General features: G+C 47.5%; 1 protein-coding gene across 1 annotated transcript in view; it reads right to left on the bottom strand.

The window, feature by feature from the left end:
* LOC127557551 (IgGFc-binding protein-like) overlaps window positions 1-14127 on the bottom strand; it is a 17594-nt gene continuing 3467 nt past the window's right edge. The window contains exons 5-9 of the mRNA XM_051990861.1: window positions 13215-13764; window positions 10257-10456; window positions 1634-2038; window positions 1145-1434; window positions 1-175 (exon numbers count right to left, since the gene is read on the bottom strand). Coding sequence (XP_051846821.1) covers window positions 124-175; window positions 1145-1434; window positions 1634-2038; window positions 10257-10456; window positions 13215-13764 — 1497 coding nt within the window. The 3' untranslated portion in view covers window positions 1-123. The remainder of the gene's footprint in view (window positions 176-1144; window positions 1435-1633; window positions 2039-10256; window positions 10457-13214; window positions 13765-14127) is intronic.

The following is a 14127-nucleotide window of genomic DNA, read 5'->3' on the forward strand; positions in this document are numbered from 1 at the left end:
TGCTTCAATTTGCCAAAACCCATTTATTGATGACTTCAGCAGAGGCAGACAGTAGTACCCTGGTCAGAGGTGCCCGGCCTCTGGGAGTGGGGCTGACCACAGACCCGAGCGGCTCCATTGTTATCAAGTGGAAAAATAGTCCTCGTGGTGGACAGGAGGGGGCGTCTTCTTCATGCTATGGCAGAGAGACAGAGATGGACAGACAGAGACAGAAACAGAAACAGAGAGAGATGGACAGAGAGAAAGAGAGAGAGAGAGACTCAGAGACAGACACAGAGACAGAGAGAGAGACAGAGACAGAGTCAGAGAGAGAGAGACAGAGAAACAGAAACAGAGAGAGATGGACAGAGAAAGAGAGAGACAGAGACACAGAGTCAGAGAGAGAGACAGAGACAGAGAAACAGAAACAGAGAGAGATGGACAGAGAAAGAGAGAGATGGACAGAGAGAAAGAGACAGACAGAGACACAGAGTCAGAGAGAGAGAGAGACAGAGACAGAGAAACAGAAACAGAGAGAGATGGACAGAGAAAGAGAGAGATGGACAGAGAGAGAGAGAGACAGACAGAGACACAGAGTCAGAGAGAGAGAGACAGAGACACAGAGTCAGAGAGAGAGAGAGACAGAGACAGAGAAACAGAAACAGAGAGAGATGGACAGAGAAAGAGAGAGAGAGATGGACAGAGAGAAAGAGACAGAGACACAGAGTCAGAGGGAAAGAGAGAGAGAGAGAGACAAACAGATAGAGATAGAAACAGAGACACAGTCAGAGAGACAGAGAGAGACACAGGGTCAGAGAGAGACAGAGACAGAGACAGACAGATAGAGATAGAAACAGATAGACAGAGACACAGAATCAGAGAGAGAAAGAAAGACAGAGAGACACAGAGAGAAGGTAGGGTTAGTGGGACGCGTGGGGGGCTAGATCATCTGCCGATCTGTTTGTCTGGGTCCTGGGAAGGGCCTTCTATATGGGAAGGGCCTCAGACATTGGACTCGGGGAGGGAGTCAGAAAAGAGAGAGAAAATTGGGGGATTAATTCCCTGGTAGGGAGATTATGGAGCTGGGGTCCCAAAAAGGGTTGGGCTAAAGGTATGGACATGTGGGAGGGTGAGATCTCCCTGGAGGGGAGATTATGCTCCTCACCATTGACTGAAGGTTTGAGCTTGACAGGACCGGAAGACGTCGTCCAGGCTAGTAGCAGGAAGCCCGCCCCTCAGGCGAAGGTCATCTCGGGGGTCCCCGTTGAAGTCACCACAGGCGGCTTGCAGCTGCCCACCCAGGGCTCGGGCAGCCCTCAGGGCCACGGCACCTTTTGGCCCCACCAGCACCCGGAGAAGGGGCGGTCTCTCCACTAGGACCTTACCTGGCCCAGCCCAGCGGACCCTGACCCCTTTACAGACCTTCGCTGGGAGCTGGGCCCTGTGCCCGTTCACCTTCAGAGGAGAAAAGGAAGCTAAGGGGGCTGGCCGAGGAGGGGCCAGAATGCAGGTTCCTTGGGGGTAGGGGAAGATCGTGAGATAGGACAAAATCACAGGCCAGCTCTTCCCAGCTTTTATGCGGCCATTTGAAGTAGTGGACGTGGCCCATCGAGGTCTAGAAGAAGCACGACTCATTGAGGGGTCGGTGACTTACCCAGACCTCCCTGTTGGGCCCCACAGCCACACAGCCGTCCTGGAAGCGGGTGGTGACCCATGCCTCTGGGGCGGGACAGGCTGAGCAGGGCAGGTATTCTGTGACCACGTGGAACCAGGCAGGATCCTGGGGCTTGGCCCCGGTTAAGATGGTCAGCTCGTAGGCGCCCGGGGAGGCAAGGACAGGGACTCTGCCTTGGAAGCCGTCAAAGGTGGTAAAGAGGCCTCCGGGCACCAGGCGACAGGTGGCACTGCCCTTGCCCAGAGGCCCCCTGCAGCGGCGGACCCCCCGGTCCAGGACGCAGTCCAGGCCTTGGGGACACTGGAACGGCTGGCACCTTAGGTGACCCCCCGCTTGGCAGACGCAGCGTTCCCTGCAGCCTGGGAGGAGCAGCGTCTCACTCACCTGTGGGGAGGGCGCCGAGTCAGCCCGGGCCCTCCCTCTCCGATGACCCACTCACTCCTGCGGGGCAGCTGTTTCAAGACTCCCTTCTTTTCAGGGGCCCCACCTGTCTCTTAAAAGACCTGCGTTTGGAGATTTAGCCCAAATTCCCAAGGTTTAGAGCCTTGGATGGGGAGGGCTCATAAATCTAGTCCATTTTGCAGATGAACAAAGTGAGGCTGGAGGAAATTAAGTTATTTTATCAAGGTCACACAGGTAATAAGTGAACTTTTCTACCCTATCCTTGATTATCTCATTTACAAAATGGAGAATGATCCTTGTAATTTGAGGAAGGTGTTAGGAAGCCTTAGAAGGAAAACCTTAGAAGCCTATAATCCCTGCTCTCTGGGGCAAATTACTTCTTTCTGCCTCAGTTTCCTCAAGTGCCAAGTGAGGATAATAGCACCTATCTCCCAGAGTAATTATGATGATCAATTAAGGTTAAGCTCTTAGCACAATGCTTTGTATGTAGCAGACCATTCCCTTCTCAGGACCTTCCAGCTCTCCCTTGCCAATGTGTGCCTAAAACATGGGAGGTTTTCCACCTCCCAACAAGCCATCTTTTGTTATATAGGAAGGCTAATACATCTAGAGCCTGACTCTTTAGTTCCATCACAATTTGGTTTCTACCCTAATCACCACCTGAAATGTCTCACTTTTTCATTTTTTTGGTGAATTGGGGTTATCTAAGTTTACACAGCTAGTAAGTGGTGTCAGAGGCTGAATTTGAACTCAGGTCCTCCCAACTGCTTTATCTACTGCCTCAATAATTGGAAAATTAATTGGTCCTTTTTCTTAAAAAAAGGTTCTATTGATAACATTTGTTTTTATCTAGGGGGTTATTTCCATCTCTCATTTAAGGAGCCCCTCTCTCATGACAAAGGAAAACAGGACTCACCAAAGCTGATGATGCTCCTGTAGTGAAAGGGAGGAGCTGCATCCTTCCTTTCCTCTGCCCCTAAATCACCCAGCTTGGTTTGGGATCATTTTTTGGCCTAGCCATCTCTCTCCCTTCTGGACCAGCCCGAGACATTGGAGCTCAGAAACCTGTTCATCAGCCACGTGGTTCCCAGGTCTTTGCCATCCCCAAAAGTGGATGCTCGGGATAATTCCAGCAGTCTCCGCTCCCAAACCTTGGGACACTGCTCCCACTTTGACCACACTGTGTTCCTGCCTCTTCCAGCATCACAGATGCCCCATGCACCTGATTCTCCTCCCTTTATAATCATTCCTCCGCCATTGTCTTCTCAGGCTTCCAGACCATTAATGGGGGTTTCCCCAAGTCTCTGTTATTTTTTCCCATAGGGACCCTAATTAGAGACCCATCAGGCCAATTTTACAAATAAGGAAACCGAGTCCCAGGGAGGGGAAGTCTATTTCATAGACAACAAAGGTGTTTCTTCTATACCATTTTTAGATTTATGTCTGTCTGGGTTTAGGTCTTTTTTCCCTCCACACTCCCCACAATCTACAACTGGGGTCCTCAAACTACGGCCTGTGAGCCAGATGCGGCAGCTGAGAGCAATTACCCCCTCACCCAGGGCTATGAAGTTTATTTAAAGGCCCACAAAACAAAGTTTTTGTTTTTACTATAGTCTGGTCCTCCAACAGTCTGAGGGACAGTGAACTGGCCCCCTATTTAAAAAGTTTGAGGACCCCTGACTAGAAGCACACACCTAGATTGAAAAGATGGAGGCTATCTAGTCCGATTCCCCCTTCTTACACATTCAGCCTCCATTCTCCAACTCCCTGGATGGTTCTCAAAGCAATATCTTCAGCCCTGACCTCTCCTGTCCACCAGTCTGGCTTCATTAACTGCCTGTAAAACTCAGGCTCCGAGTGTCCCAAACCTAGATTATTATCCTTTTATTAGTTATCCAGGCTGCTCTTGGCTGCAGAACTGCCTCAGTGTACACATCCTAAAAGCACACGGGGGCTTGCCTGCACACACACGCGCCAGCCACCTTCCCCAGGGATTGGGGAACGGGTAAAAATAAGGGGCAATCCCCCCAATCGAGGAATGACTGATTAATCAAATGGGGTACACGATGTAATGGAATCTTAATATGCCTTAAGAAAGGAAGGATTCCCGAGAGAGAGAGCCTGGCAGAGGGAAAGAAACCGTATGTGAGAAGACAGCGATTGTATAAATGTAAAGAACAATAGCAAATAAAGGCTGAAATTGAATGCTCGGTAATTGTAGAGAGCAAGATGTGTGGGCTCCCTTGGAATATGTGCCTCCCTTCATTTGGCAGGTCTGGGGTTGTAGGTGTGGAACGTCACATTATTGGATTCACTTGATCTATTGGTAGGCAGGTGAAAGTACTGGGATAATAAAAAAAAAATCTATTTAACTTGCCAAAAAAATGAAAAAAAAATTTCATTATTGGATTTTTTTTTTCTCTTTGAAGACAATTTTTTATTACAGAGGATAATTCATTGGGCGGAGGAGAGGGTGGGAAAGATTCAGAAATGAAGGTGGGAAAAAAGATCAATAAGTTTTTTTTTTTAATTGTATATATTCTTAATGGGTGGGAAGAGGGAGAGAATCTAAAGCTCAACGTTTTAAAAACGTTAAAAGTTTCTGGGGAAAATATCAAATCAAATAAAAAAACAGCCTTCAGAACTCTCAAATGAGGTCAGAACCAAATTAAAGTAGAATTGGGAAAGTTTAACAAAATAAAAATACAATACAAAAAAATTTGTATGTAATGATTACACATATATAACCTAGAAGGGGGAGAGTGAAGGGAGGAAGAAAAAGATTTGGAACTTCAAAATCTTATTTAAAAATGAATGTTGATTGTCAATAAAAAGCTATGATTAAAAAAATGAATATTGAAAACCATATTTACATGTAATTGGGAAAAATATTAACTTACCAAAAAATTGTATGTTAGATGAGAAATAAGAGATACTAAGTGAGCTCTTCTTGATCGCTAAGAGGCACAGTGGAAAGAGTTAGACTTACAGTCAGGAAAAACGAGTTCAAATCCATGTAGCTGTGAGGCCCTGGGACCAGCCACTTCTGTTTGCATAACACCTCCTACTTCACAGGGTTGTAGATCAGTCGAGATAAGATTTGTGCACAGTGCCTGGCACATTGTAGATGCTATATAAATGCTAAAATAGGAGCAGCTAGATGGCGCAATAGAACACCAGCCCTGAAGTCAGGAGGACCTGAGTTCAAATCCAACCTCAGACATTTAACACTTCCCAGCTGTGTGACCCTGGGCAAGTCACTTAACCCCAATTGCCTCAGCAAAAAATAAATATATAAATAAATGCTAAGTTGGATATGATAATTATTCAAATATCTTTGATGATATTTCCCAACCCTTCTCTGATGAACCTATCAATAAAAGAACAGCTAATTCGGAAGGACTGCCACGTAGTAGGTACTATATACAATGCTAAGCTACTAGAATTATTCAGTTATCTTTCTCCATCCCTTCCCTGATGAACAACAAAAGAACAGCTAATTCGGATGGAATACTTAAGATTTCTAAATATTTTCCTACATCATCTCAGTTGACCCAACTGGTTTTTCAGGTGCGCTCCCCTGTGAGCAGCTTTTAACTTCTCCATCACTTTCTCGAGAAAGATGACGAAGGAGTTGATTGCTTCTTTATATGACATCAACTGGTGCTGAAAGCTGTTGCCGCAGAGAGTTCTGGGGACTCTGAAGTCACCCGTCACTCTGAAGCAACACATTGTGTTCCTATGAAGTCCTCCCTTTCTCAATGGCTCCTCCAAATGGAGATGGCAAAGCCAGGCTGAGCACAGCCTGGGTCAGGGTGTCCATCAGCATTTGTTGTCTGCTAAGTGAGCCGGTAATTCTGTATCTCTATTCTGATTTCATCAATAGAGATCATGGATGAACATCCATAGCCATAAGTTCTTCACACAGAGCATTGTGGGAAGAGTTCTGGAGCTGGAGCCTCTGGATTCATATTAGTGCACAGTGATCTTGTGCAAGGTAGTTCATCTTTGGGGGATGAGGGACCTGGTCTAAAGGGTCCCTTCCAGCCTTAATCTGTGGCCTCTGAGTGAGGGAGTGAATCTTTCCCCTCCATAGCTAAAAATACTCACTTCTGCGCCAGACCCCAAGTGACAGTATAGCCCAGCTTACCAGCCTCAATTGCATATTCCCTTTGAAAGAACCATCCCTTAAAAGAAAAAAGGCGTTTACAAGTCCCGCTTACTTCACTTTGCATTGGGGCCTGCAAGCATGCATTTGAAAATGATACCTCCCTACCATGCTCAAATTCACAGGGAAATAGGCCAGTGACCAGGATACAGCAAGTGCTTAATAAATGCTTGTTGATTAAGTGATTGATAGCTTCCTAGTAAGTTCCCCCCCCTCACTTTCCCTATTAATCCATCCTTATTTTTGCATAAGCTAACTTCTTCACACAAAAATCTATGTCATTTCTCCCTAATGGGATAAAATCTATTGCTTTCCAAGTAAAATCCACATTCAAGGACTGACATGATCTGGGGCCATCTTAGTGTAAGATTCTGTGACAACAACACTGAAACGCTAAGGTCCAATGCATTCTGGTCCCTCACTCTTCCATCCCTGTATTTTGGGTTCCACTCTCTCTCCTAGTTTTGTGACTTCAGAATCATCGCAGAATTCTCTCTCCATCACTCCATGGCTGATCAATTCTAATTCCACAACATGTGTCCCACATGTGTCTTCTCTCCACCTCTATCGCTGCTTCATCACCCATCACCTGGACATCGTAGTAGCCCCAGATGCATCTTTCTGTTCCCAATCTCTCCCTCCCCCCCCATCCAGCCTCCATATAGTTGCCAAAATAATCTTCCCGATGTGCAAATCTGATTTTGTCTCTAAGCTGCTCAGAAAGACTAGAGACTTCCTATTGCTTTGAGAAAAAATACAGATTCAGCCTGGCATTTAAAGCCTTCCACAGTCTGTCTCCCACCAGTCTTATTTGGAGAATTCTATTCTGCTCAAACTGGAACACCAGCCATTCTGAACTTAGGTCCAAGCCCTATCTGGGATCTATTTTTTCCTGGTTGTCTTTCCAAATCCAAAATGATACTTGGCTCTGGGAAATTTTCAATCAATTGTTCCAGGGACCTTTCATCTGAAATGAACATATTTCCTTTCTTAGGATAAGAGAATGTAAGCTCCCTTGAGGACTCTTTTGTCTCAGCATTTAGCACAGTGCATAGTAGGTGCTTAATAATAAATACTGAAATGAACATATTTCCTTTCTTAGGATAAGAGAATGTAAGCTCCCTTGAGGACTCTTGTCTCAGCATTTAGCACAGTGCATAGTAGGTGCTTAATAAATGTTTTTCTGATTGGGTTTGCCCCTCCTGACTTCATGCTCTATGTCAGGGACACTATTATTTGTTTAAACTCTTTAGAGGCAGTTACGTGGCACATTGGATAGAACACTGGTATCTGGAGTCAGAAAGATAAGTTTAAATTTGACTCCTGCAATTTAATAATTGTGTGACCCTAAGCAAGTCACTTCACCATCTTCTGCTTCAGTTTCCGCAATTGTAAAATGGGGATAATAACATTTATTTCCCAAGTCTGCAGTGAGAACCAAAGTAGATCATAGTTGTAAAGTGTTTAGCATAGTGACTAGCACGTAGTAGGTGCAATTTATTAAAAATGCTTGCTTCCTTCCTTCCGTGGCTATAATCTCGGTTTGATTTTTTCATGAAATTATTGCCCTACAGCTAGAAGAGACCTTAGAGATGACCTCATCCAACCACTTCATTTTACAAATGAGGAAAGTGAAGGCCGTTGTCCGAGCCACAAAAATTGTAGGAGTCAAGAGAAGGGAGTGGAACCTCAGAAGACCTCCGATTCCAGCATCAGTGTTCTTTCTCTGCACCGTTACCCATGTTTTCCTCTTCCTTTCCACTCATCTCCAAACAATCAGTTCTCCCACTTCTGTCTTCTCTTATATTTTCTACCTGTTCCCAGTGCCATCAGCCCTCTAGCCACTAGCAGAGCTGCAGGGTGAGTAGGGTACAGTAAGTACTTACATTGACTGATTATAATTGACTGCCATTCAAAGTCTGACAATTCTGGTGCCATTGTACCTTGCCAGTCTGATTCTCCTTTCACATATTTTGAACAAACTGGACAGCTCCTTGGCCATTGAACATAAACCAACAGTGCCCTGAGAGCTTCTGCTTTTGTGCCTGTTCTCCCCTATACTTAGAGTAAGCTTTTCTCCTCCTCTCTTTCTATTAAATCCCTCCCCATGTTTTAAGCTCCACTGGTTCCCAGTAACGTATTTCATGAGCCCCCACCAGTGTATAATCATTAACAAACAGCTGCTAGAAAGACAACTTTTAACAAAGGCATTTTCAAAGACGATATAGTGAGAATAGCTGTCACAAAACATTTTCCTCTACAACTAGGATGCATTCTGTCACAAATACAGCATCCATGGGAAGATTGAGCTTAAACTCAGAGTACAGAAGTATTGAGGCACAGGTATAGGAAACAGGTGAGACAAAAGACAGCTCACAACTACTAGTAATATCACAAGACCTAGAACGCCTTTTTTTTTCCTTTTCTTTTTTTTCCCCTGAAACATCCTCATTCAGATTTCCTGGGGCATACTGTCTGTGCTTGGTAGGCTACCCAGCTAGCCTCCCAGAGCCTGTGCCTTTCTTGAGTTCATTTTTCTGTGCTGTGAGGGAGTCATCCCCTGGATGACTATTTTCTATATCCATATCTCTTCTCAGTTATACGTCTCAGTTTTTGGCTGAATGCACTGTTTCTTACTGGTCCAGTAGCTCTGATAACATGATCGATGTGAGGAGAAGGAACTTGCTCTCCTGGCATGGAGCACTCCTGGATCCTGGGATTTTTAGCCGTGTGTAAAATGTAATTGCTGAACTTCATCCAGATATTTAATGCCCTGAAAGGAACGACTGAATTGTTTGCTCAGCCAATCTCTTCATCCACTCAAGAGGTTCTCACATCATAAAGAGATCATGGGGCACAGATCCATCTTGTTTATGTGTTAAAACATCACCATGTATAAAATACATTCTGTGCTCAACGGTAGCTAGGTACAGCGAGTGGATAAACTGCAGGATCCTGCAGTGCAGGATAAATCTACCCTCGGACACTTACTAGCTACGTGACCCTCTTTGCCTCAGTTTCCTCAGTTGTAAAGTGAGGATAACAACAGGACCTATGTCTCAGGATTGTAATAAAGATCAAATGAGATAATATTGACAAAGCACTTAGCACAGTGCAGGGCACATAGTAGGTGTCTAAGAAATACTATTACATAATAATAAAATAAAAAAATCTGTGTATATATCTATGTATGTCTATTGTTGTTATTATATAAATGCTTGTTTTCTTCCTGTAATCACATCATATAAACTGAGAATGGAGGGAGGGGGGAATCATAATCTGCCTTTCCTTATGCTTTAAGGGCTTGGAATATTTTCCTCCTTACCTTTGATTTTAAGATCCCCCGGTTCCTCCAAGACTCAAATGTCAACATTTCTGACAAACATCCTGCCCCCTTCCTAGTTGTTAATCACTCCCCTCCCCACCAACAAATCATCTGCTATTTCTTGAGTATCTACTCATATATGTACATATTGCCCTCCTCGTTGGGAAGTAAAGTCTTTGAAGCACAGGGCTTCGTACATAGCTGTGCTTAGTAAACGCTTGCTGACTGATAGAGGATTTAAGCCCAATTAAAACATTACTTCTTCCAGAAACTTTCCTCAGTTTTTCCAGTTGGTTATGACCTCCCACCGGCCCCCATCAATAGGTTTTTAATTTTCTAATACACGTCTCATGTTTTGTCACATTTATAGCTCCCTCTATTTCTTTTTTTACTCTTTTTTTTGGGGGGGGGAGAAAATGTCAATTGGGGTTAAATGACTTGGGTCACACAGATAAGACGTGTTAAGTGTCTGAGGTCGGATTTGAACTCAGGTCCTCCTGACTTCAGGGCTGATGCTCTGTCTACCGAGACATCTAGTTGCCCCCAGCTATCTCTATTTTTGATATTTTCGATGCTTTTACCAAAACTGTAAACTTCTTGAAGGAACGACTGTAGTAGCTAAACCCTCTGCCTCCATTTTTTCACAGAAATACTTAGCAAATGAGTTGAATTGAGTAGGATCCTCTCCCCCAGCAGCCCCTGCTCACCAGAATGTAACGACCACGGTGGAAGCAGCCACATCGCTCCTGGGATACGCAGCCAGCCCCATTGTACACGAAGCCGGGGTCACATTCACAGCCCTCGAAGCACTGGGGTAAGCAGCGAGCAGGAGCCAGGAGAGGGACACAGCCAAGGTCACATGTCCGGGCACAGGTGCTGTAGTGACTCCGGGGTGGGCACCTCAGGGCTGAGGGCAGAAGGCAAGGATCAGTGGCACAGAGGCTCCCCGGGTGCCCAACAGAACAACGTTCTAATTGCCTTCCCGTCTCTTCCCAGCCCTCTCTACTTCTCAGGAGCCAATCGATCCCTCCCCCTAGCTCTGGTCTCCTGCTCCCCTTCACAGTCTTTCCTCAGGGTTGAGCTGCTCGACCATTTCTTCTCAGTTAATCCTTTGCTCTCCCAACTGCAAGGCTGGCTCACCCCTCCCTCCGCCCCCAATCTGCCTCCTCTGCTCCGACACGTGAGCTGCTGAACGTGGCAATATGTCAACCTAACGGCAATAACAGAGAAATCGATAGGTTTCCTGGGGCATGTATCCAAGATCTAAGAGAGTACCTCTCAAGACCTGTCGAAATGGATGAATACTACCGACTGGTGGTGATTCAGGGGGCACAAATCATTCCAGAAGAAACCCAGAAAGTTCCCTCAAAGTATTTGCCAAAGGGAAAAGCTTGGATTAGAAGGGAAAGACCCTGGGGGTCATGGGTCTAGTTTTAATCACTTCTGGCCACAGAAGACAAAGATGGAGAAGAGAAAAATTGGAGCTGGAAAGCAAAGTTGGAAGATGGCGCCCAAGAATGGGATTTATGGTTTAAAATATGGAAATAATGTAGTCCTGGGCAGAGACGGAGGGAATTTGACTTAAAGTCAGAAAGAATGGGTTTGTTTATTGTTCTGTGAGTCTTAAAGTGAAAAAAGGAAGGGAGAGGGGGGAAAACTGACTATTAATTCACCAAAGTGGATCCCATAGAGTAGCTCGAGTGAAGAAGGAAGAGTGGCAGATGTCCCCAGACGACAAAATCCAAGAAAAGATCATGGACCTCAAATGTCTATTGACAAACGCCCAAAGTTTAGTCAACAAGGAAGAGGAACTGGAAGTCCTAACATGAAAAAAGGCAAGTTTGACCTCACAGGTGCCACAGAGACGGGAATATCACCTTGGAGTGCGCTGGAGCTTGGAGTGACTTGCAAGAGCCGATTGTTAAATTTTCCATGGCACTGGTTATACCTTGGAAATTATCAGTACTTACAAATCGAGCTTGATTTATTTTCTAGACTTAAGAAAGTAATGGAGAATGTGTCAGTGATGCATGTTAAATTTAGAAGCGTGCCATGAGTATATTCCCATCCCAAGAAAGCCAGTTGTTAAACACTTATCAGCCCATTTTGCCACACAGGCGAAGGGGGGCGGAAGCGATTCTAAATTAAGGAGGGGGACTTCTGCATTCCGGTCACACTGGCCTACCAGCTGTTCCACAAACACGGCCTGCGAACGCCTCTCTTTGTGCCCCAGTTCTAGAATGTTCTCCCTCCCTCCCTTCAGCCTCGGAGGTAATCGGAGGCCCCTGGGCTTCCTCCAAAGCCCAAGCCAAGCCTCTTCTCCTCCCTGATTCTCTCCGGTTGCTATTGTTCTCTCAGATAAGTGGATCCGGAGGAGGTGGAATCATTAGAGCCAAAGTAGTCATTAATGACTCATGGCCAACGTGGAGGGACCCTGTGGATCTGCCCTTGGCCCTGAGCTCTTCCTTTTTAACAGTCACACAGCAGGAATGATCCGTTTGCACCTTGAATTTTCAGATGGCATAAAGCCAGGAGGATGACAAAAGGAAAAAAGTCAGGATACAGAAAAAGGTCTTAACAAGCTGGAAGGATGGGTTGGTCTAAAAAGCTTAAATTTAATAGCAGTAAGGGGAAGAGCTACACTTGAGCTCGAAAATCAATTTCCTACCTACTAGATAACCATTTCCTTAAGAAAGATCTGGGGATTTTAGTGGACCACAAGCTCAATATTGATCACAGCAATCCCCAAAGTGGGCGCAGCCTTTGAATGAGGTAAGGAAGGCAATGTCTCAAATAGAGAAATTTGTTATTCTTGAGACTCTCTTCTTGGTTATTTTTGGCGGTTTTGCCTTTGGAGCCGCATTCAGTCCCAAGGGTCCCCCTGGAGGAAGATTATTGACAGGATGGAGATTGTCTAGGGAAGGATCACCAGGGTGGCCGAGGGCCCGAGATCAGACCCCAGGAGGGCCAAGAGGAGGCCCTGGGGATGCTTGGCTGGGAGCAGAGGAGACTCCCTAGGGATAAGAGAAGACATTCAGGGATTTGAACAACCGTTGTGCAGGATCAGCCCAGAAAGCAGAACGGGAGAGCTGCAAAGGGACACAACATGCGCAGAACAGAGTCTGTGGACCTGAGAAGGACGTGGCTCCCACGCACTCGAGAGACCTTGAAGGTAAAGTTAGAGCTGGTGGGTTGAGGGCGGGGTTTGAGATGGCTCCGTGTAGTGGGGAGCCCTTCTAGCTTTGGGGATCTGGAAAATCCCGATGGGAGGGAGGAAGGTGGGAGCAGGGAAAAGGTAGGGGGCAGCCGAGTGGGATAAAGCACTGGCCCTGAGGGCCCGAGTTCAAATCCGACCTCAGACACGGAGCACGTCCTGGCTGTGTGACCCCGGGCAAGTCCCTTAACTCCAACTGCTTCAGCAAAAACAAATAAAAAAGGAAACAGGTAGGAGAGCAGCCAGAAGCTGGCAGACACCGAGAGCTGCGAGATCTGCCGGATGCCCTGGGAGGGAAGCCGCCCTTTGCTGCTGGAAATCAGAAGAGATTAAAGGTGGAAGCCCCGGCCTCCACCTGACTCTCGGGGGTAGCCCCCCCTTTGGGGACACTTTTGGTCCAACCAAGGCCAGGCCCCTCCTGGTGTCCCCATCGGGCTGGGAAGCCACTCACGGCACAGGCTGGGGCTCCTCCAGGGCCGCACGATGGCCCCGGCCTCCTGGCAGGCCTCCATGTAGGCGGTCAGCGAATCACACAGCCCCGGCCGGCCCCCGCGGCCCCGGCACATGTCTTGGAGACAGAACCCAAAGAAGGGATCGGGCCGAACCAAGCCGTGGCAGCGGCCGAAGGGCCCGCTTGGCAGCCTGAGCAGCCCGCAGGCCGAGGGCCCCGAGAAGGCAGCGTCCAGCCCCCGTGGACAGGGCGGGCAGGGCCCGGGGGGAGAGCAGGGGCCGGGCCCAGGCAGGGCCCAGCTGGTGGCAAAGCCCTCGAGAGAGCCCGCGGGGCCGAAGTCATCCAGGCCGCCGTCCCCGTTGAAGTTCCCGCAGAGCCCGGAGAGGCGGCCCCAGTACGTGGACGGCACGGTCAGCCGCAGGTGTCGGGCGAAGTCGTAGAAGAGGCGCAGGCCGCAGGCCGCCTGGACGGCCACTACTCGGCCCTCGCGGGTGGCCCACAGCCGCCCTCCAGACAGGACCAGGGGCAGCCGGCAGCGCTCTCCATCCACCTGGGGAGACACCGGAGGACGAAGCTGACGGCCAGCCGGGAGCGCTCCCAGCTGCGAGCCGGGGCCCGAGGGCCCGGGACCCACAAAGCGTCCGGTCCCTTGCAGGGACAGTCCCTGCTTAGTCCCTCCGGAGGTATTAAGCACGAGCACAGAAGAGAAAACTGAGGCAGGGGTCTGTCCAAGGCTCGTAGCTGTTTGGAAGGAGGATTTGAACTCCGACCCTCTAGGTCCAAGCCGGCAGTCCCAGTGACTTGCCCATGGTGGGCAAATTCACGAAAGCTCCTTGAGTTGGGAATAATTAGTTGGACGTCGCCCCGGCTCCTCCCAACTTTTCCTGCTGAGCCCCAGGAGCTCACCTTTCCC

The sequence above is a fragment of the Antechinus flavipes genome, chromosome 3 (assembly GCF_016432865.1).
Source record: "Antechinus flavipes isolate AdamAnt ecotype Samford, QLD, Australia chromosome 3, AdamAnt_v2, whole genome shotgun sequence".
In the NCBI taxonomy this organism is placed as follows: Eukaryota; Metazoa; Chordata; class Mammalia; order Dasyuromorphia; family Dasyuridae; genus Antechinus; species Antechinus flavipes.